The 22,322-nt window shown below is 38.9% G+C and overlaps 2 protein-coding genes across 5 annotated transcripts; one reads left to right on the forward strand and one right to left on the reverse strand.

Moving 5' to 3' along the window:
- The first annotated feature begins 186 nt into the window (after positions 1-186).
- On the forward strand, positions 187-20,034 carry LOC136258600 (uncharacterized). 4 transcript variants are annotated; one of them, XR_010702875.1, is made up of 10 exons: positions 187-1,004; positions 2,598-2,856; positions 3,340-3,431; positions 4,496-4,615; positions 5,231-5,291; positions 5,360-5,406; positions 5,947-6,096; positions 11,023-11,168; positions 12,730-12,800; positions 19,946-20,034. XR_010702875.1 is itself a non-coding variant. In XM_066051937.1 (8 exons), exons 2-8 carry the CDS (start codon positions 2,711-2,713, stop codon positions 6,738-6,740), a joined length of 777 nt encoding a protein of 258 aa, XP_065908009.1. In that variant the 5' UTR covers positions 187-1,004; positions 2,598-2,710; the 3' UTR covers positions 6,741-8,399. The 4 variants fall into 4 exon arrangements, 3 of the variants coding, with proteins under 3 accessions (XP_065908009.1, XP_065908011.1, XP_065908010.1); XM_066051937.1 differs by lacking the exons at positions 11,023-11,168; positions 12,730-12,800; positions 19,946-20,034 and adding an exon at positions 6,580-8,399; XM_066051939.1 differs by lacking the exons at positions 11,023-11,168; positions 12,730-12,800; positions 19,946-20,034 and adding an exon at positions 6,143-6,540.
- LOC136258599 (E3 ubiquitin-protein ligase TRIM71-like) lies at positions 8,086-9,513 on the reverse strand. The gene is made up of 2 exons (XM_066051935.1): positions 9,382-9,513; positions 8,086-9,322 (listed from the first exon to the last, which is right to left on the reverse strand). The coding sequence occupies exon 2, from the start codon at positions 9,312-9,314 to the stop codon at positions 8,262-8,264; it is 1,053 nt and encodes a 350-aa protein (XP_065908007.1). The 5' UTR covers positions 9,315-9,322; positions 9,382-9,513; the 3' UTR covers positions 8,086-8,261.
- Positions 20,035-22,322: the final 2,288 nt, after the last annotated feature.

A 22,322-nucleotide genomic window follows, 5' to 3' on the forward strand; every position in this document is an offset into this window, starting at 1 on the left:
ATGGGGTTGTTAACAGGTGTAAGTGTGTAGCTGCAGCTGTATTCCCACTATGATATTGCAATAACTGCTTAAACTGGTATGGCGGTTTTTCAAAAACAAGGCGGTATTGGTTATTGCCAGCTGTAATATCGCCTTGTTACCATCATACCAGTATATCGCCCAACCCTACTTGTTACAGTATCATTCCATCAGTACCAACACATTGGAGTCATTTGAGAGAACTCCAGTCCACAAGAAGTTACCTTCTCCACACAAACAAGTAGTCAGTAATGAAGGTAGCAGTCAGCCCACAAACCAGTCAGAACCCAGTTCACCAACCGGTAAAACAGGTACACAAATAGGTAATGAATTCGAAACTGTAGAGGGTACAAAAGACAATTCAAAAACTGATGAGGCAACAAATAAAGAAACAGCCTCAGCAGAAACCCCATCAAAGGAATCAACATGTAGTCAATCTTCTGATGTTAAGACTGATGAACCAACTACTAGTCCAAAACATTGCCTGCTAGCAAACAGGCTACACCAGTTAAACATAGCCAAGAATGGAAGAGTGAAACAATGGCCCATACTCCTTCAAAGAGTAATGAAAAGAAACAATGTCAACCTAAGACACCAGATAATCTGAGGGGCAGGGAAAGACATCCGTAACAAAAGCGACACCATCTCAACAAGATGATAAAGCAACTAACACAGCTGGTCAGTCTATAGGTGACAACACAGCAAAATCAAAAACTAAGACACACTCTACTGGTGATAAAAACACTTCTAGTGATCCATCAACACGAGATCCTTCACGGACAGTAGTTACTAGTCCAACAGATCCTGATGATTTTGTCATTGGTGATTTAGTTGATGGTCCAGTAGAGGTACCAGTGTCAGAGTTCTTCCCCGTGTGTCATGTTACACTAAACCATGATGACTGGTCCCTGTGTGTGGCTAACACTGGACTATGTGTACTACTCTACTCCTTCCATCCCATAATGACCAGCAGTGTACCTATTAAGGTATGTACTGTACAATCTACATTAACATATCTTGTTTAGGGTATCATTTGAATTACATGGAATGAGCTATACGTATATGCACTATATTTCTGGAACTGTTCACCCCTGTGTGTAGTCTGTATGTTGTCTGTGGGATCATATACAGTACACACATGTACTGTATGATACACATGTACATACTGTGCTTTTAGTATGTGTGATGTATACTTGTTGTCATAATAGTACAGTAAGGTAGTACTGTATAGTAGGAACCACAAAGGAGTAGGCGTGGCCCACTAAATGACATCACCCCAAAACCAGCCTCAATTGGCCCTGACAATGATGAGGCAGTATTGTTTAAGTAAAACTAAGCCCAAACAAGCTTTCAGATCGGCCGTAACACTTTCATCAAGTTGCACGGGATTTTTTTTTTTTTAATTGTTGAACAGAATTTTGTACTGACTGACTGATTGCCTGACTGACTGATTGCCTGACTGACTGATGCCTTCAGACAAGCATAACTCAACAACATCTAAGAATGCGGGCTTGATTTTTTCACTGTTCGGCATTGCTTCGGCCCTAGAAATGCCTTTTGGCAGACCACAATATGTACAATGCATTCTTCATGGACTTACCAGTGTCCATCTTTGTGTCCCATTCATCTTTGCTGACAGCGAAAAGTGTCGATTTGGCAGTAGCACGTGATGGCTTCCCTTCATAATGGAAATTGTCCGTATTTTTCATAGTTTTGATTGCAGAGATGCTTTTCGATCAGTTCTTGATTTGTACTGCTGTGTAACGGGTTGAACATAGCCAACAACAAAGCGTAATGGATACTTCACTTTTCAGATGATAATTGATATAACTGGGGCGTGTGGAAAAATTTCTTTCTTTCGGTATGCGTGGATTGCAGAGGTGCTTTTCGAACAGTTCTTGATTTGAAATGCTGTGTAACGAGTTGAACTTCTAGCTAACAACGAAGCATAATGGATACTTCACTTTTCAACTGATAATTGTTATAGCTGGGGTACGCGGCTTCTTTTCAGATACAGTTTGTGTCATTTCACCAGTCATAATAATTATTTACAAAAAAAAGTTACCAAACAAGTACACAAAAAATTGGAATTTTCAACTAGAGTAGGGACCATAGCACATTGATAAAAAGTAATGAAACAAGTTGGAATAGTCCATGATATCAAATCACAGTAAAACAATAAGAAGTGTTATATCCCTACTGTGCATTTCCGTATCTTGACTCAGTAGGAATATAACACTTCTTATTGTTTTACTGTGATTTAATATCATGGACTACTCCAGCTTTTTTCAGTACTTTTTTAGCATTGCACTATGGTCCCTACTCTAGTTGAAAATTCCAATTTTTTGTGTACTTGTGTAATAGTTGTATCATGGGTCCTTGTGATTTGCCTGATGTGACCTATAGGATGCAAAATCAGATACATGGTTTTTGTCAAGTGAGCATGTAAAAATAAACCAGTGGTACTGCTTCCACATTAAAATGTACCATAGCCAGGCCAGCCATGGTTTATAAGATATGTACGCCTTTGAAGTTAGGTGGTTTCATAGTACATAGTTCTTACACAATACATGTTACAGAGTTTACTGGTCAAGTTTAAGTCACCTCATCCACCAGAAACATTCTCACCACCAGGATCACCTGATGCTCATCATCTCCATGGTGACGATGTCCCTGATAGCCCCCACCCCCAATGTGGTTGGAATGTGTTCTGAGCACACCATCAACCAGTGAAGGAGCTGGTTTCTATTTGATGTTTTGTTGTCAGTGTGTTCCCATTGATAAGGATCAGCCTCATCCCGTGATCACTTGTGTAGAATATGGCTCTAAATATGGGATGTTAGTCTGTCTGTGTGTATGTCTGCTGTGTTCATATGAGTGCGTGCATGTGTGTGTGTGTGTGTTCATGTGAGTGCGTATGTGTGTGTGTATGTCTGCTGTGTTCATGTGAGTGCGTATGTGTGTAATGATGATGGTTTTGGGCATACATCTACATGTGCTTGTATGTAATATACATATCCTTATACAGTAGTGCTTCACTCATACATGACTTGTTAACATCCATACATGTACATGATCATACAGTCCACGTACAGTGTCACTGTCTGTGCTTTGATATTATCTTGATAAATAATAATTTAGATACCACATAGTGTATGTACACTGTAATGGTACACTCACGCGCATGTGTGCACACACACACACACACACACACACACACACACACACACACACACACACACACACACACACACACACACACACACACACACACACACACACTACCCTAGTCCTCATTCACCTCTTATATTATCATCACAGACTGGTAATAGGACTAATTAGTGGACTAGTAATTGTAGACACTGTGAACTGTAAGTGTCTCCTTGTTGAAGTGGATGAGGTTGAGTTAATGGGTGAGTTGTATCATACTGTACAGTAGTAATTGAGGTTTGTACTTTTCTCACAAAAAAGAGTTGGTTAGAAACCAGCTTTACAATACAAAGCATAAAGTCCACTTCACTTTTCAGCCAGTAATTGATAGTTGGGGGCAAACATTTACATGATAAAATAAAGTTTGCCGTCATTCTTTTGATGCAGTATGCGATGGTTCACCAGTCGTAATAATGTTATAAAAATTAAGTGATCAAATGAGTACAAGAAATAATTAGGAATTTAAGTTTGGTTATGGATCCTAATTTATTACTTGTACTTTACTACTGTAAACATGAGAAGTGTTTGTACAAAAGGAAATTGGTCATGTTAATTCTTTCACCGCTTCAACCTGATTTATCCGATTTGACGCTATAAAAGGCACTTCGGGTACAATTCTAATGCGCTGCCACTTCTATCATGCGTTTTGTAGTATGATGCGCTTACCCTGAAACGTGCACGCCCACAGCAGTCCCGTTTCTGGGATAACCGGATCCTTTGTGCACTATTGTGGGTTTGTTACGTAATATCACAAAGTTTTTCTTGTTAGAAAAGATGACTGTCATGCATCCTCGAGTTGATACTGACCTGTAGCAACTTTATTTCTAGCTAACTACTTATTTAAGCTGCTTTTACTGTATTTTTCAGTTTTGTTGTCTTGTAATTACTTAGCGATTTTATTTATGTGAACAAAAACAACGTAGTCAAGGTCCTTAGTCTATAGTGATTACTTATGAAGTATGGTAACTAAGTACTATAGTGTACAGTTAAGCTTGTATAGTGCAATTTGTAGCTGACGTACTATATGGTCCCCCAGAAAATTCAGCGGTGAAAGGGTTTTAAGGAAGTTTATGTTCTTTTAGAGTAGTTGAATGAAGTCCTATATAAAAATGGTTAGGCTTTATTTCTCTACAAATAAAACACTTTTATGGTTAAACTGGTATACAAGTGTTTGTATACTGATTGTCCCACACTGTACATAGAAGTGATACTTCACTGTAACTTAGTTACTTCCAGTTGTCTATACCACATGTAACATATCCTATAGTTGATGTACAAGCTAACAGAAGAGGTTGGGCATCATGGAAGGCTCCATCTTCATTTGCTAAGAGTAAGAAGACTACACGAACAAGGAGTGAGAAACAACTGGCTCAGAAACCTTCTACAAGTTAGTATCAGTCAAGCACTTGTATGTATGTATGTAGACAGATTGTATTTTTAAAGCGTGGTTGCTGTAACTATAAGCTTTCCATGATATTCTGAGTTGTGTAAGTCAAAAAATGTGACCAGATCTGCGGAAACCCGACGTAATGGCGCAAGCCTAAATTTTCAGTATAAGCCATTGATTGCAATGGGTAAAATATTTGCGTAATTGAAAAAATTCGTAAAATTTTTAAACGCTTTGTTCTTTGTTAAGAAAGGGTGCAATGATAAAAACCTGGGTATCATCTTATTCGCCTACTCAAGAGGAGTTCAAAAGTCTTTGTGTCGTTGCAGTAGACTAAAGGATACGTAAGTTATGTGCGTTTGTTTATGTCACGTCAAAACGATTGTACGCGATCGAGTTTTCTTCACTGATTTCGTCTCTGTATACAGTGAAGAATGGTACTAGAAGACAAAACTTACCCAGTAATGGACTACCCTATTCACGGCGAACACAATGGTGCAAGTTGCAACTCTGTACTACATTGCGTTTGTAAGTTACAGCTGTTTTGTAAGCGTATGTAATTTATTTCCCAATACTTGCTGTACAATTGGTCTTTCTGTTGTTGTTACTTTGTAGGGCTGTTACTCCAAAAGTTGTTGGCATACAAGGCTAAAACTTGGCCAGAGCATACACTTCGGTAAGTAGATTATAAATATTCAATAATATAGAATTTGAAAAATGTGCCATTATGTCGGGTTTTCGCAGATCCGGTCACAAATGTATTACACCCTATGGCAGTGACAAACATTTTGGTTAGTTTTAGTGTGCTAGTGCTAGTCAGATCTTAGTACGGCAAGTATATTATAGTGTAGAACTTGAGCTATAGCATAATCCATCGGGTTAGGCAAAGAGATGATTCCTACCCTATGACTCATGCATCTCAGGTTTTAGAGTTCGTTGAAAATATTCTTCCTGAAATTAGTACTTAGCATAATTCATTTAAATTGTTACGTACCTTAGAATATTTATCATTTACTAAGATATTTTAAAACATATTTTCTGTTGATATCTTGACTAACGACATACGGTATGTGAAACAGAAGCACACGTTACATGGAGAATCGCCCTAAAATGTCTATACACGCAGAAGTCCGTAAGTGCTACAAAGTACAAGGCATTTATGGGCTCTGGGTATATGCAATGTGATATTGTGGCTGATTGTGATCAAACAGCTGAACTAGTGAAAATGGTTACACCTTTATACACACCTTTTATTATATACCATGTAGTCCTGTGTAGTTTGTATGTACAGTATTAGCTTACTCTCATATACATCTACATCACCCATACAGCTAACACTACAGTAGCTACTGGTTCTACTAGTACTGATCAGGGACACTCACAGAACATATCCACACACGTTGGTGTGGTTACTGAAGAGGAGAATAGTACTCAGATATGTGTTAACACTGTTAGGATAGTGGAACTGAACACTGATAAATGTAAGTGACTACTATACTAACTGTATACTACTGTACTGTATAGTAGGAATCATGGAGGTTTGGCCTCATGCCCCATTTATTGGGAATGATTTGCAGCAAACAAAAATGGTTACAAATGGTCTGTCCTTTTTTTACTCATGAGAAAATGTTTGCAACTTGTTGAATGTTGCGTAAAGTAATTCAGGAATTAGGCATGTACCTAAAACCAGTTGGTCATGAACACACCCTTGATCATTAAACTGGTACTGTGATGTGTTAACTGTAAACAAACTCTGGGGTTAGTATGGTTATGCTGTAATTGACTGTGACATGTTGTGTGGAAGTGTAACATCATGATACTGAGTAGACAATAAATAGATTTTCTAAAATTTCAGTACCTCTAATTATTCAGCACCCCATTGTGTACTAAAGGAAATATATGCACTATAAAATTCTGCAAGAAGGTTAGGGTTTCTAATTCAAAGCACGCTATATTTTTTGCAGCTGTAATTCACGATGATCTCACCAGTAACTGGAGTCTAAACATCCTTATAAACATGATACCAACGTTGTCCACTGTTAGGCCGTGCAGCACTCCAGTGCCTGAGCAAGATTCTATCATGTGCAGTTGTGTAGACTTGATTGTGGGTATTGATTGTTTGTGAGTGCTTGGTTTATCTCGTACAGAAAAGTGTTAGGCCTAATGGCCGTGGTGTGCGATAAACCTACTGTGTAATTACTTCTTGTAGTCGTGATGTGCATGACTCCGACTAACAGGTGTTGTATCACAGCACATGTATCAGTGTTCCTGCTTGTACCTAGAACGAGAGATCTACAGTAGGTGTGTCATAGTGAATAACTGAAGTATTTACCCTCTTCTGTTAAGTAACATTTGATTTCCTTTCACTTGACTTACTGAAATTTGCATCTCTGTTCAAATCACATGGCATTGGACGTGACTGTGTAGTGCCGTGTGTAGCTGTATAGTGTGATGTAAAAACTTACATGTAGCTGCTTGTGGTGATGATCAAAATCAATCACACTCACTTGTTGTGTGATTCAAACACTGCCGCAAACCTCAGTATAATCATTACCACTTGCTGTATGAATGCTGAACTACTTCAGGTATGAAATCATGTGAGTATGGTTGGAGAATCTGTGCAAGTAGTTACAGCTATATGCCCACCAAAGGAACAAGAAGATTCGAAAAGTTTTTGTTTTTTTTGTGGGGGATTTGGTTGGGAAAATATGTAAGAAAATGTTTGTGAATTCATCTAACATTGTAAAATTCGTAAACTCTTTAATTATTTTCAATATTTGGTATGTGCATAATGATTTGTAACATGTTTGGATTCACTCTGTTGTTAAACTCTCAGAATCATCCAACCCTCTATATTGCTTCCTTGCTATGTATGTAGTTATGACTTGAGGTAAGATAGGTTGTCTTGTAGATTAAAATGTTTTAAGTGTGTACCTAATTGACTGGTTTATGTAACAGAAGCCATCAAAGTGTCTTGTTGAGCTTTTTCATAATTACATGTGATTGTGTACATCATGGTGTATTATTTTGTGAATACTTGTTTACATGGCAACCTAGTTAGTATGTCTGAGCAATTCACCATTATGAAGGTAGAATTACTTGTGGCTGATTGGCACAATTTGTCTTACGTAGCTCATCACTGCAAGCAAAATGATATACTCTCAAGCAATGTGTATATAGGGCTTAATCGGGGGGCATTGCCCCCCTCCACTAGGTTTATACATACCACACCAAAATTGTCTATCTTTACACCTATTTTTATTTTTATTTCCCCCCAGAAACTTTATGCTTTGCATTTCAGAGTGTGCCACACTTATAGTGATCCTCTCTCATTACCCTATAGAAACACTGAAACCAAATCCTGTTTAGTATTCTGGGTTGAGCCGTGACATATCTTATATAGTGATACAAGCAATACAAGTGTATGTATTTAACAAAATACACTGAAGGGATTCCTGACAGTGGAGATATCAATTGCATTAGAACAGCTTGTGATATAATATCATACATACTGTATAGATATACATGTGCATGGATAAAAATATATTTTTCTGTAGATTATACACATATCTGTGTCTGTGTACAGTTCAGTTGATATGCTGTAGTAAAGTTTGTGTAGCAGTTAAGTGATCTTAGAGTAGTCATTCTATATGAACACTTCATGAATGCGGTCACCACTGACTAGTAATCTTCCTTTTTGGTTGATGGCTATTCCTAGAGGCTGAGAAGATGGACTTCTACTGTGTCCAGTAGTTCCAATGTTACACTGACATACACACTCTCCACTAGTATTGAATACCAACAAATTGTGTTTGTATGAATCAACAACGTAAGTGAAACCAATAAATGTTGTTAGACATTGGGGACGATGAAACTGTCCTGTACCAAATCTGGAGCAGTAATTGCCGTCAATCGTAAAGACATAAACACACCTGTGAGCCATATCAACTACAACAACCTGTTGTTGATCATTAGTGGATATGTCATGCGGTTTACCCAATTTACCATCACCTATAGTGTGTTGGAATGTACCGTCTGTTGTGAACACGGAGACACGTCCATTACGGCTATCAGCCACATACACTGATCCTCCTAGTACACTTATTCCAGTAGGATAGTCCAGTTGACCATCATGGCTGCCTTTACGACCAAACTGATGTAGAAAAGTACCATTTTGGTCAAATTTCAATACTTTGTGGTATCGTATATCAGTGACATAGAGGTTACCTTCTGAATCAAATGATACACCTGCCGGCTTGGTGCATCTACCATTGACTTTGCTGCAGTTTATAATTTGTATTATGTTGTACTCACTGTCAAATTTGTAGATGGAGCGTTTAGCAAAATATACCACAGCTAATGTGCCATCACTATGGAATGCCATCCCATAGATTTTACCATCAATATTTGGCCAGTTCAAAGATTTTCTTCTTGTGGTATCAGTGGAATTAGATGCTTCAGAGCATGGGTTTGGTGCTGATCCATTTTCTTTGACTTCTTGTCGAGCTTTTCTTCGTACACCCTGTAGTTGTCGACGAAATGGGTAGTGACGTAATGAATAGCGACATAATGAATAGCAGCCAGAATTTGGTGTGATTCTGTCAACATCTTCTGTGTCTTCTAGTTCAACTTTCTTGTCTTCCTCGTCTTGAACTTTTACATCTCTGTTACTTAAAGCTACTCTCCTACCTTTCTCCATTACAGAAACTACAGGAATTTACCCACCAATTATATTCACAATACTAATAGTATTCATATCAACTCACCAAGTAGTGATGAAGCAACTCAGCTACAGGCACAGTAGTAGATGATACATACTCCAGCAAACTGTCAGCATAAATGATCTCCACCTGTTGTGTACTACTTATATATACTACTCTGGGAATTATTTACTTATTGTTATATCTTTAACCAATATAGTAAGTATAGTTCCTGCTAGTCTTATGTCTACAGTAGTTGTGTAGTGTACCCATATGTAGCTATAAAAATAGTGTTTATTCAGAGTATTAATAAGATCAACAAGCTATTAAATATTATAGTGTTGTTGAGCTATATTAAACATACTGTGTATGTCTGTGAGGGAGGAGAGACATATGTACTCTACAACACACAAAGCCTTGTTATTATTAGTACTTGCTCTTCATTGTACTGTCGGATACATTGTGCTTCAACTAATTGATTCTCATCTAACAATTTCCTATATTCCTATACCAGTATTGAGTACTGTGTTACACTATAAAACATCTATAATAAAACGACTTACAAAATTATACATAAATACAAAGTTTCTTTATCAATGGTTGTAAATTCAACTAATTTGATAATACAGTGTACAGCGACACTTTGATCATCCCATGCAAAGTACAATATCCGTAGATACAGCAAATTGGCATGATTGATGATAAAGTAGCAGTTATACTGCATAACTGTACTGTATGAGTCCTACAGTACAGCTATGCAGAACAGTTACTGTTTGTAAGGAGAATGTTATGAAAAGACCCCACTCAGATAGCACGATTGATGACGTACATGAAGCATTGTAAATCACTAAAACTAGCCAAACTAATCCTTCCAGTTGGTTCTATGACTAGAAGTAGATTACATGGGTACTTACTGATATCGAAAATTGAAGTGGTTTGGGCACACACAAGATGAACGCTCTACGCGAGAAGACCTGGAAGTATATACAATATAACACTTACAGCAGCACATATGTTTGTATGTACGAAAAATACAGTACTCGGATGTCTGGAGGCAAATACAGCACTTGACTTTTCTCGTGCTGTATTAGCCTTTCAACATGTCCCTCGTTCTGTGTTTTCCGTACACATGCACCACGTTACTTTAACTATAACATATTAGTCTGGAATGTATTGCTACAGTAGGCATGATACAAAAAATTATTAAGATGTGCAAACGCCTCGCAGATGTCAAGTCAGGTCTGCTATGCTGGCTCTTATATAATAATTACCTGGAAATTTTGAATAGTGGAGACCATCTGTATGTTATTTATTATATCTGTAAACAGATCCCCAGCAAAGCTATTTTGAATGGCTTATGAATAGGTGAGTCTCCTGCAATAGTGAGAAAGCTTTTTACTTAGTGGCACTGTTGTCCAACACTCAGATATGGCACACAGCACAGTTATTGCTGACTATTGTGTACTACGTACTGTGTGTAGTGTTGTTCATTGTACTTAGACAGTACAGTCATTACACACACACACACACACACACACACACACACACACACACACACACACACACACACACACACACACACACACACACACACACACACACACACACACACACACACACACACACACACACACACACACACACACACACACACACACACACACACACACACACACACCACTCCATAGTAGCATGTCTCCTCCACAGGAATAGATCACAAGATACACCACCCACCATCAGCATGTCATTCCTTGATGATGTTGGTGGTACACTGACTGTACCATCGCAACATAATGTGTGTGAGTCTTCAGTCAGTGCTAATGGTCCCCCTGATGTGACTGATGATAATACTGGTATGTGTGTGTAGTGTGTGTACTGTATTTTCTTGTATAAAACCCGAGCTTTTATTTCCTTCCAGCATTTTTGACCCGGCCTATAAACGAATAGGGCCTTAGTCTGAGACTGGGCATTTATTTAGATTGGCCTGACCGACGCCCAGCATTTAATTGAATTAGGGTGGTGGTAGAACGGGATTACTGTGGTGGTAGAACGGGATTACTGTGGTGGTAGAACGGGATTACTGTATAGAAAACAGTGGTAAAATGTGTTGACTATATAAACAAGTGTAGTCAAAGTTTACGATGATTGGAAAATAGTTGTACCATACATATCTGCATGCACTCAAGACTCGTCCGGACTACTCACATGATTACTTGTCTTACCGTCATCACTCAGAAGGCTCTAAACTCAAGCAGTAGTAACAAGGGAAACAATTAAAGCCATTAACAACAGTAGACTCAAGTAATAGCCCGGGCCTCTATATGAGACCAGGAATTTATTTTCCAAAGATGATAGTCGAGACAGGCGTTTAATTGAATGCAGCTTTCATACAAGGAAATATGGTATTTGTGTGTGCATGCACACGTGTGTCTGTAGTGTAGCGGCATGTGCATGTGTATTGGTGCACACATGTGTGCGAAAGCATCTGCCAAGGATGTTTTCATAAATCAAGAACGAAAGTTAGCGGTTTGAAAATGATCAGATACCGTCCCAGTCCTGACCATAAACTATGCCAACTAGGTATGGTCAAAAGTCCAACGATATGTCAAGTTTAATACCAAAACTGGTTTTGGTGACCAAAAGGCTTGTCGTTGGAAAAGTTGGTCAAAAGTCCAACATGCACATGCACACGTGTATCTGTAGTGTAGTGCTGGCACATGTCTATAGTGTAGTACACACACGTGTGTGTATGCACGCGTGTGTGTATGCACGCATGTGTGTAGTTAACCTGCTGAACAAAAACCAACTGTTTTTGCAAAAAAAGAAATCTTTTTACAATAAAAATGTAGACTTGGATGCTTTAGTATGCACTGAAACAAAGTTCAAAGTATACATTATCATATTTGTCTTTTTCATAAACTTATACTTCTACCGCATCCTAAATAAGCACTCATATCTCACATTTCTTATGCCGTACAAACACAAAACAAAGATTTTCTTATTCCTCATGCCATCTTCATTTCATTGTTGAAATAGCCATCTTCTTTGTCCACACAAAGATGTACAGTGCAGGGAAAACACTATACCTTGATCGCTTTGCTAGTTCATGGTGAACAAACTACTTTGCTAAACTCCATCTTCTTAGCTTGTTTCAGTCGTGAGTTATGTACGATCAACTCCTGTAATTATTTGCTGTATTGTTGCTGTACGATTTAAATTTATTCCTGTTCCAACTGTCTAGTACTATATCTCCAAGACTGTTATTAGCCACAAAAAGCTAAAACTTTGGCTGTCCACTTATTTGCTCCTATAGATAACAGAAAATGGAATCTGTGTGGAATGTGCAAAAATGGCCAGTTTTTGCTCAGCCGTTCACAAATTATTATGATCTTGTTTTTGTTGTTGTTGTTGCAGAAGCTACAACTATAGCTAGTGATGTGAAGGTCACCCAGTATGGTGTATTATGTAGTGATGTACTGTGTAAGGTGAGCTTATTGATCATGACATGTGTACTAGTGTGCTGTTTAGTTGTCTCAGCATGTGATATGAATAGTTTGTTAACGCGGTAAACTTTTGAATGTATTGAGAAATGCTTTTTGCAATGCTTACCTGTACCTGTACCTATCTATGAAAACTCTTGTCATCAAACTGTAGCTGTAACTTCTCTTTTGTAAAATAAACAGCACAAATTTGGGCACCTACATGAGTGGGTATGTCTAGCTAACTTTGGTGGTATCGTATAGAGGGAAACTTTGGCGGGGTTAAACTTTGGCGAAATGCCACCAGAAATCCATTTGGCGAAATAAACTTTGGCGAATTCACAGATCACACACGCTGGATTTTGATCGCGTTGAATTTCCGTATACGGGATCCATATTATGCACAAGTGCAACCCGTCGCGCATTAATAATAATCATAATCATAATATTTTAAAATACCTGTAAATCGCCAAGTGACCTGGACTAATATAGCCGAACATACATTAACATTTTGTTGTATTAACGATTTTCATACGACAGTATAATAACATGTTGGTCGCGTGCTGCACTGAAGGATCGTGCACTGCTTTACTGGTACCGCACGTACGAGTTTCCGTAAAACATTATTTTGTTCTAATTGTTTCAATCGGCTTGTCGTTAACAATCTTGAAGGTGTTCATGATGTCTGTCTTCAGATTTTCTATTGATTCGAAGATTCGTGGATACCATGTTTATCAGACTATATGGAGCAATCCATATATCGGGGAAGAACTGAACTGTAAACGTGAGCCAGGAAATTCACACGATCCCCATACGGTGGCCATGACGAAAGTAATTTCTGGAGTCTCAACTGTTGTAGGACATGTCCCTATTGACATATCCCCAATATGTTCAATATTTATTAGACGAGGTGGATCAATAATTAGCCGCGTAAATGGCAGCCGCCGTCATTCCTCAGATTTGGAACAAGGTGGTCTCGAGATTCCATGTAAATTAGATTTTTCTATTGAAAGTGAAAAGGAAGCAAAAAAGACAAGAAAGCGTCTCGAAGCAACCTTATCCATTGTTGTTGCAATGGATACACTTTCAATTAGGGATACCATTGACCCTGCTACTGAAGATCAAGCTGTTGAGATCCAAGACAAATTTACTACTGACAACCAAGTTGTAGAGTTCCAAGACAGAGCTACTGAGGATCAAATTGTAGTCCACAGCAGAGCTGAGTTAACACCTGTGGTAGATTTATCCTTGGATTTGTCAGGTCAAGCCACTGAGCATGATGTGTCTCCACAAAAGAAAAGATTGAAGCTTATAGACTCAGAACATATTATAATGGGAGAAGAATTAACTGACACAGAGATCAATTTGGCACAGCAATTATTGAAAAAACAGTTTCCCAATCTGAATGGGTTTACATCTACACTGCTTCAAGACAAAAAGCGTGCACTAACGGAGAAAACAGTCAGAGATAAGGTGCAGATAATCTTCTGTAAAGGTAGACATCATTGGGTTGTTGCCTCAACTAAAAATTGCACCATTGGCCACGTAAAAGTGTATGATTCCTTGTTTACCTACCCTGATAAGGAAATGGAAAGAGTCATCGTGAATTTATTCCAGTGGAATTCTACAGAAGTAGTTGTGAAGTTTGCCCGTTGTCAAAAGCAAAAGGGAGGTGCTGATTGTGGCCTATTTGCTATTGCGTTTGCTACTGCCATAGCATTTGGGAAACAGCCAGGCAAAATAAAGTTTGTTCAAGAAGAGCTAAGGAGCCATTTAGTCACCTGCCTAAATAAAGGAGAAATGTCTTTATTCCCTTGCAAATGAAGGGAACAAAACTAGACACTCTATCCCATAAGATAATATATACGAACTCTTTGCATCATATATGTATCAATCACATATTTTCATTGATTTGTAAATAATACAATAATAATATAACCAATCAATAAAATATTGTTCAAAGGCAGTCAAAAATCCCAGCTTCCTTAAATCCATTCCGCACCATATCAGAGTTTTTCTTGATATGGCTATGGAATGCTACCATCCATTCTGCACCCAAAGGCTTCATAGTGCTGAGCCTCAAATCAACACCTTCACTCTGGTTTCCTTCATCTAACTGTGAGCAAACTTGTTTCGCGTACCAGCTTTCAAATTGCTTACGAAGGAAATCTTTTGCTGGCTTATTAATACTGAGGTCTAGCGGCTGTAACCGGTCAGTGCAGTTTGCAGGAATTAGGGCTACATTGATATTGTGGCTATCCAGTAGTGTTAAAATGGTTGACGTACACTGTGCTTTGAAGTTATCAAAAATTAAAAGTGCACCCTGTTCATCAGGAAACTTCAGATCTTCTTTAATTTTCCTGATGTATGGAAAAATGACCATCTCCATATATTCCTTCATTGTTTCTTCATTCGACCAGTGATTGGCCGAATAAGTAATGTTCCACGTTGAGGGAAAACTGTAAGTTGGAAGGCATCGTGTTGTCTTTCCTTCGTATACAAGCTGAAGTGGCAGGAAGTCACCTGAAAGGGATGCACCAAAAACTGCTGTTATCTGTCTCTTGTCATCTATCCCCATCATTTCTACCCTCTTTGCTCCTTCCTTCTCCATTGTCCAAGATGGTGTGGGGACATAATTGATTGCTGTCTGATCAAAATTTATGACCAACTGTGGTGGAATTTCGTCCATGCTTACAATGTTTGTAATATACATCAAAAATATTTTTTTCAATTCTTCAAAATGCTCCACATCAATTTTTGCCTTGCTACATGCTCTCCTTTTGACATAGCCCATTCTCTTCAGTAAGGATTTTGCCCATTCTTCAGTCAACTTGATCCCACCATTTTCACGCAGAATATTAGCATCTTTATTCATAATAATTCCCTCAGCAGCAGCAATCACTACACTACTACTCACTGCTGTTCCACGACTACGCAATTCTTTGATATACTCTTGTACCTGGTCATCTAATTCGTCCCGCAACAATAAAGGCCTGCCACTTTTCATACGAGGCAACTCGTGAACTACACAATCAGGATTGTCGGTTGTATCTTGGGCACTGGAAGCCTGAGCTTTTTTAACTTCATCAAGTTTCTTCTTGACTGCTTCCTTATAAAGGTTTTTAAACCTTCTTACACTGGTTTCTGTTAGTGGAAGGCGTGGGTACTTGTTCGCGTAATACCGAAGTGACGCGGTAACTCCATGTGCAGCTGCTCGTTTGCCAATCTCACATCGTTGGGTTGATGTTAACATCAAATATCCATTTGGTCTTGGTTTACCACTGTAATTGCTGGCCGTTGCGCTCGAAATACCTAGTTTAAGGACTCCATCATTTGCCATTCTTATCGCTGAAGACGGAATGCTCTTACTCAAAGTCCCATTAGGATCCGGTAAATTGTGGCCGATATCTTCCGATGACTTCGACGTCGATATCTGAGTTGATGTCACTTTCGATCCAGGCTTGAGTTTGTAATACTTGAGAATAGACATCTTACGTGCGCAACGTGGCTCTGCACGTGAGGAAAATTTTCTTTGTTGCTGAGTAATTGGCAAATTTAAATTTTGGCGAATTTTTGCAATTCACCAATTTCGCCAAAGTTTACCCCCGCCAAAGTTTCCCTCTATACGGTATAACACATTATGTAACTCACCAATTATGGACCACTTAAGGTTTCATCGCTTATAACTCAGCAGTCAAACATCAGAGAACAACAAAAATTTTGACACTACTAGACCATTACACGTATAAACTCTTCCATTACACGTATAAACTCTCAAACCCACAATCTAAAGCACAGGAGAATGGTGATGATTATTGCAGCGGGTGTGCATTTATCAATTATCAACCATCGCGATCTATTATCGACTTACATGTAATTATCAATTACTTATTATCGACCAATTCCAAGAAACTGTGAATATCTTGCTATGAATATACAACAATAATAAAACTATGGAAACACTTTAACCACTAACATTAGAAGGGTCTACACCTAACAGATGAATTCATTTGAGCTAAGAGTTAAAAAGTTTTGTATAAATGAATTAGCTGAATCTACACTTACATACTCCGCACACAAAAAGGTTATTGTCATCTAGTAAGCACTGGCTGTGCATCCACTTCTTGCACCTTTCATTAGTGCACTCAACCCATTCCCTCAACAACTTCCCAGTGCTGGATAAATCATCTTGGTACAACCCAAAACACACCGCACATTCGTTGCTAATTATCTCCTGGTTTAGGACCCCATATTCGTTATCATCATCACCTGCTTCCGTCTCAGAGTCAGAAGATGGGTCAGCTGCTATTAGTTTCTTTCTCAATTGTGACCCAGTCTAAGAAAACCGGTCTTATTGCCCATGTCAGCAGATTCAATTTTTCACCCAGGGTACACAGCTACATGAATGAACTATCTAATTCCACATTTAAAATCAGCTATACTTGAGTGGTCTGGTTTTGCTGGCTGCTTTTCCCGAGCCCAATGGCGATCCGTACGTGTGGTGTGGGGCCTGAATGGAGCTCTGGTCAGCCTGGGAATGACTGTATGTGGCTGTACAGCTCTGTGGTGTTGAATAAGTACCTCTGCTGTGAATTTCCTTTCATTTTAGCCAGTTTTGATACCTCAATGGCTCAAAACGTGGCCTAATTCATCCCTTGGCCTTCCTTTTCAATTTTTGGACACCATCTTGCCCGCCTTCCAGGGCCCCTGCCTCCCACCCAATTTGCAGGTCACCTGATACAGTCAACCTCAGTTTAAAAACTATCTAAAATGGTGGGAAACTTAGTTGTTGGCTACTTGCACAGTGGATGCTCTGGAAGGTAAGGAATTGGTGTAAAACGTGTGAAAATTTGGTACACAGCTTCAACCATTGGCGAGCTACAACATACTAAATACTTAAACCGGCATTTCTCGATACTTTTAAATAGGCGATAAGCCCGGTTTTGTCAGACTGGGTCGCAATTATTAGTGCTAAAGACTCAGCACTTGTAAGCACTCTAGCTGTTGATTTTGTCTTCTTGCCTTTTTTAGGTGGTACTTTTTGTTCATCCAAAATTTCCAAAAGCTCTGATACAAATTTTCTAGTGTTAGCTAAACTTGCAGAAAGACTGTAAGACACATTTGGTGATTGATGTGTAATTTCATAGTCTGTGATGACACTATCACTTTCAGTGGTAGAGGCGAAGCTATGATTATTGGTGTCTGGTGTAGCAATAATATTGCTGCATTGTCCAGCTTGGTCTTCAACTACAGAGGTACTTAGCAAATTTTCTGCAGAAGTGCTTTCCAGTGACAAATGTTCTGCTGTACTGCTCACCAGTGACAATCCTTCTAGTAGGACATCAGGGTGGTGCTGTCAAAGCCATTCTACATACAGTCGATCTTCATAAATAGCATAGCCATTTTCATATCTCCTTTCAAACAATATTATTTGTTCTTCACTTAATGGAGCTGTGGCTGATGGACCATGACCACTTTCTATGCGACTTTCTTCTGATTCATTAGGTAAAGATTCACTGGGGGTTTTCACTGTGGGAGCTTTAGAAGTTTCATATGGCTTAATTGCAGCAGGATCAAATGGATAAACGCCAACCTTTCTAAAACCAAACACAATTGTGCTTGGTTGTATAGCCAAAAACCAAGCCTTGTTAAAAAGTGAGGAAAATTGAAATTTTGTGACTGCTCTACCAGGGTCGTCAACTGTGTATTCGTGGCACACTCTAGCCCAATGCTTTTTTAAGGGACCAAAGAAGCTGACATCAAGAGGCTGTGCCACGTGAGTGGTATGGGGTGGTAAGCAAAACAGAATAATCTCATTTTCTGCTGCAAACTTGATTGTCTCCAGGCTAAAATTTGAGGGGAGTGTCCATCTAAAAGTAATAGGACTGGTCTAGATGGTGGAATATTTTCAATAAACGATTTCTTTAGCCACTCATAAAGCAACTCGTGGTCTGTCCATCCTTGTGGTGACATACCATATTCCGTACCTGGAACCTCTCCCCTTGTCCATTCATAATTCAGACGTCACCCTTAAAGATAACCATTGGAGGTAGCATGGTACCAGCAGCATTCGCACGATGTGCTTTGGTACCCAAGGATGCCCCGTGTACCTTTTTAATCCCTTTTGGAGTAACACGTTTAAATTGTTTGTGGTCAAGTGGCATACCGGACTCATCCATGTTGTAGATGCAGTTAGGTTTATTCACTAGCCCATTAACTTCAAGAGTCTTCTTCACCAACTCAAAGTAGTGGTTGAGCGCTTGCTGACTCACTGCACTGGATCTACAGTGTAAGAGAGTATCTGATGTTCTCAAAGATAGCTCGGAGTGCCTTTTCATAAACTTAGCCCACCATCCCTCACCATTGAATTTGGCCACTGGTATTCCCTCCTGAGCTCGTTTCTGCTCTACCAACCTCTTCACAGACTGCAAAATTTCTCTCTTTGTCTTCCCATTCCCCATTTTGCAGCACTCAATCAGGAAACCAGCCAATTCTTCTGCTGTTAGGTAGCATCATGGTCCTGGTTTTGTTCTGTGTGTCACCCGTCCAGACAATCTATTTTTTAGCGTTGTTGGTGGAAAATTATGCTGTGCTGCAGCTTCATTCACTCCCATTTCGTTCGACATGACTGCATTCATGGCTTTAATCATTGACTGATCATACCATAGTTTGCATCGCTTAACTTCACCAGTATGTTGCTTTGTACTCACTCGCATTTTCTTCCATCTCCTCTTAGCAGCATCAGAACGTGCTTGTTTAAGCATAGCAAAAGCAGGTAGAAAAAGGTCTCGTAGCTAACATTTCCGTAAAATTACATAATTAATCGGATACTAGGTGGTTGATAATAGATGCCGTACACTGGTCGATAATAGGTGGTGGTTGATAATCGGTGAGTTACGCTATTTGTCTTGATTGAATTGTGGTCCCTTTAAATTCCCATATCTTTATTGGCATATCAATCATCACCTAGTAATGAATGGTTGCTATAGTAATCTAAGGCTTGTCTGATGAGAATGTTATACCAGTTTTCACTGTATGTGTTTATTCATTTTGTTCTACAATCCAAACTATTCCTTTTATGGTAGTTACATTACTGTACAGTGTCTACACTCAGTCTTGTGTTGGTGTTGATCATTGTGTTGTATTCTCAGGTGTACACATTTCCTGATAACAATGAATGATGGCTGAACTGGTAGACACAAAGACATCAAATGTTAAAACTAAATCTGCTATGTAAAAGGTTTGTGTGTGTGTGTGTGTGTGTGTGTGCGTGCGTGCGTGCGTGCCGTGCCGTGCCGTGCCGTGCCGTGCGTGTGTGAGTGCGTGTGTGAGTGCGTGTGTGAGTGCGTGAGTGCATGCACGCGTGCATGTACTGTACTCTGCAAGTACTGCATTTTTAAAGTTGCAGTATTGCTGTCATGTCTGACACTAAGAAATTAATTGCTTAAAGCTATATTATTCTACCTATAGGTTATATACTGTACCACGTTCAATATTCAGATGTTAGTGTATAGTCTACCAGTACTGAGACCTGTTAGTGTGATCCCACTAAATAACTTCTGGTTATTGTGTGTAGTAATAAATGTATACACATTATGTACAGGGGCTGATCCAGAATTTAGAAAGTTTAGTGGGTATTATACCTTGAGGACTGCGCCACTATGGTTAGGATGTCTTGGGAACCACAACCCTCCCCCCCCCCCATCAGCTGTAAGAATTTTTTTCGGATTTTTGTTTAGTTTAGTTTTTGTGTACAAATGTCTAAATTTGTGATAATGAATATGTTTACTGAGTAGTTGTAGATCAGTGACGTCCATAAGTCTATAGTATTATTGATGTCATGTGGTTATGGTATACACCAGACAGCCACTTCTCACATCTGTGTTGCATGAAGTGATTGTTCTATTAGAGTATGTTGATATTGTATAAATGTGACTAGATTTATGAAATGGGGTCTTCCACACACACTAATTCTGCAAGTATAAGAAAAAGTTAAGAAGTTTTTCCTTATACTTGTTTGTTTACGTTTTTGTAACATTGTTATGGCCGGTGAACCCATGCATATCGCATCAAAAGAAAGAATGGTGCCAGAGGTAATGTTTTCGACTGGATGTTCCCCAAATATCAATTACTGACTCGACAATGAAGTGGCCAATATGCTTCACTTTCAGCTATGTTCAGTCCGCTACAAATGAAGAACAGCAGGAGTCACATTTCTGTTTGCCAACAGCCAAAGGTCAAGAAAGGTGTTGGATTTGGAGTAGCATGATGGCTTCCCTATGGGAATCATCCATATTTTCCATGGTGACTGAATTGATTTTAGAGGAGCTTCTCCTGCTAGATCACTGATGTACTAAGTGGCATTGTAGATGTCACAATTGATCACTGATCTGCTATACCTCATTCAGGAGGCAGAGCAAATTAGTGAGCTTCCTTTTATATATACAAATACACGAAATTTTCAACTAGAGTAGGGACCATAGCACACTGATAAAAAGTACTGAAACAAGTTGGAGTAGTCCATGATATTAAATCACAGTAATAGAATAAGAAGTGTTATATCCCTACTGTGCTCAAGGTACCATAACAGAAATGCACAGTAGGGATATAACACTTCTTATTGTTTTACTGTGATTTAATATCGTGCACTACTCCAACTTGTTTCAGTACTTTTTATCAGTGTGCTATGGTCCCTACTCTAGTTGAAAATTCCAATTTTTTTCGTGTACTTGTTTGTTAACATTTTTTGTAAATATTTTTATTATGGCTGGTGAACCCACGCATGCCACATCTGAAATGCCCAGCCCCTTATTGTCTGAAAAGTGAACTATCCATTACGCTTTGTTGCCAGCTATGTTCAACCCATTGCAGGGCTGAAGCCCAGAGATTTTGAGTGGTCCGGCCATCCATGGACTGCAATGAAGGTCATAGTCATGTACACTACTCGGTTTTTACTGATCTAATATGATCTGTAAATCAGAGATTATCTACTTTGGTGTGTTACTTAACAGCATGCTAAGCTAGAGGGGTCAGGGGGCATGCTCCCCCAGGGAGAAAATAGATGCTCTGAAATGACATCTGGAGGCTATGCAAAGTCTCTTGTTTTTGTTAACATCAATGGTAATTTTGTGTTACATTACCAATTAATTGAGTTTCATATCTGACTATTATAGCTAGTAGCTAATTTTGTTTTCATGATGTATACAAAAATTTCTCATTGTGAAAGTTTAGTTTTAGATTGTAACTACATGACATGCATGACATGCATGATCAGTTAGCTCAATGCAGTGTGCCATGCAGATGGCTCACTGGGTATTTTAAGACAGTTAACACAGATGTCATGGCTTAGACTATAAGTACTGAATGCTTTATTAGAGTATCACGATGACTGTTCTATTAGAGTATATTTTGATGACTGATCTATTAGAGTATCTCGTTCTTTCAAGTAGCTGAAAAGTGATTGGCCGGACCATTGGCTCTGGCCCTGACCCATTGCACAGCATTTGGAATCAAGAACTGTTTGTAAAG

The sequence above is a fragment of the Dysidea avara genome, chromosome 6 (assembly GCF_963678975.1).
Source record: "Dysidea avara chromosome 6, odDysAvar1.4, whole genome shotgun sequence".
Lineage (NCBI taxonomy): Eukaryota > Metazoa > Porifera > Demospongiae > Dictyoceratida > Dysideidae > Dysidea > Dysidea avara.

Excerpts from the sequence above, each read along its gene's own strand:
- LOC136258600 (XM_066051937.1), top strand. The coding sequence starts at position 2,711 with ATGTGGTTGGAATGTGTTCTGAGCACACCATCAACCAGTGAAGGAGCT. Across the intron at positions 2,857-3,339 it reads TATGGCTCTAAATATGGGAT|ACTGGTAATAGGACTAATTA; the intron begins GTTAGTCTGTCT and ends TTATCATCACAG. Across the intron at positions 3,432-4,495 it reads GGATGAGGTTGAGTTAATGG|TTGATGTACAAGCTAACAGA; the intron begins GTGAGTTGTATC and ends CATATCCTATAG.
- LOC136258599 (XM_066051935.1), bottom strand. The coding sequence starts at position 9,314 with ATGGAGAAAGGTAGGAGAGTAGCTTTAAGTAACAGAGATGTAAAAGTT.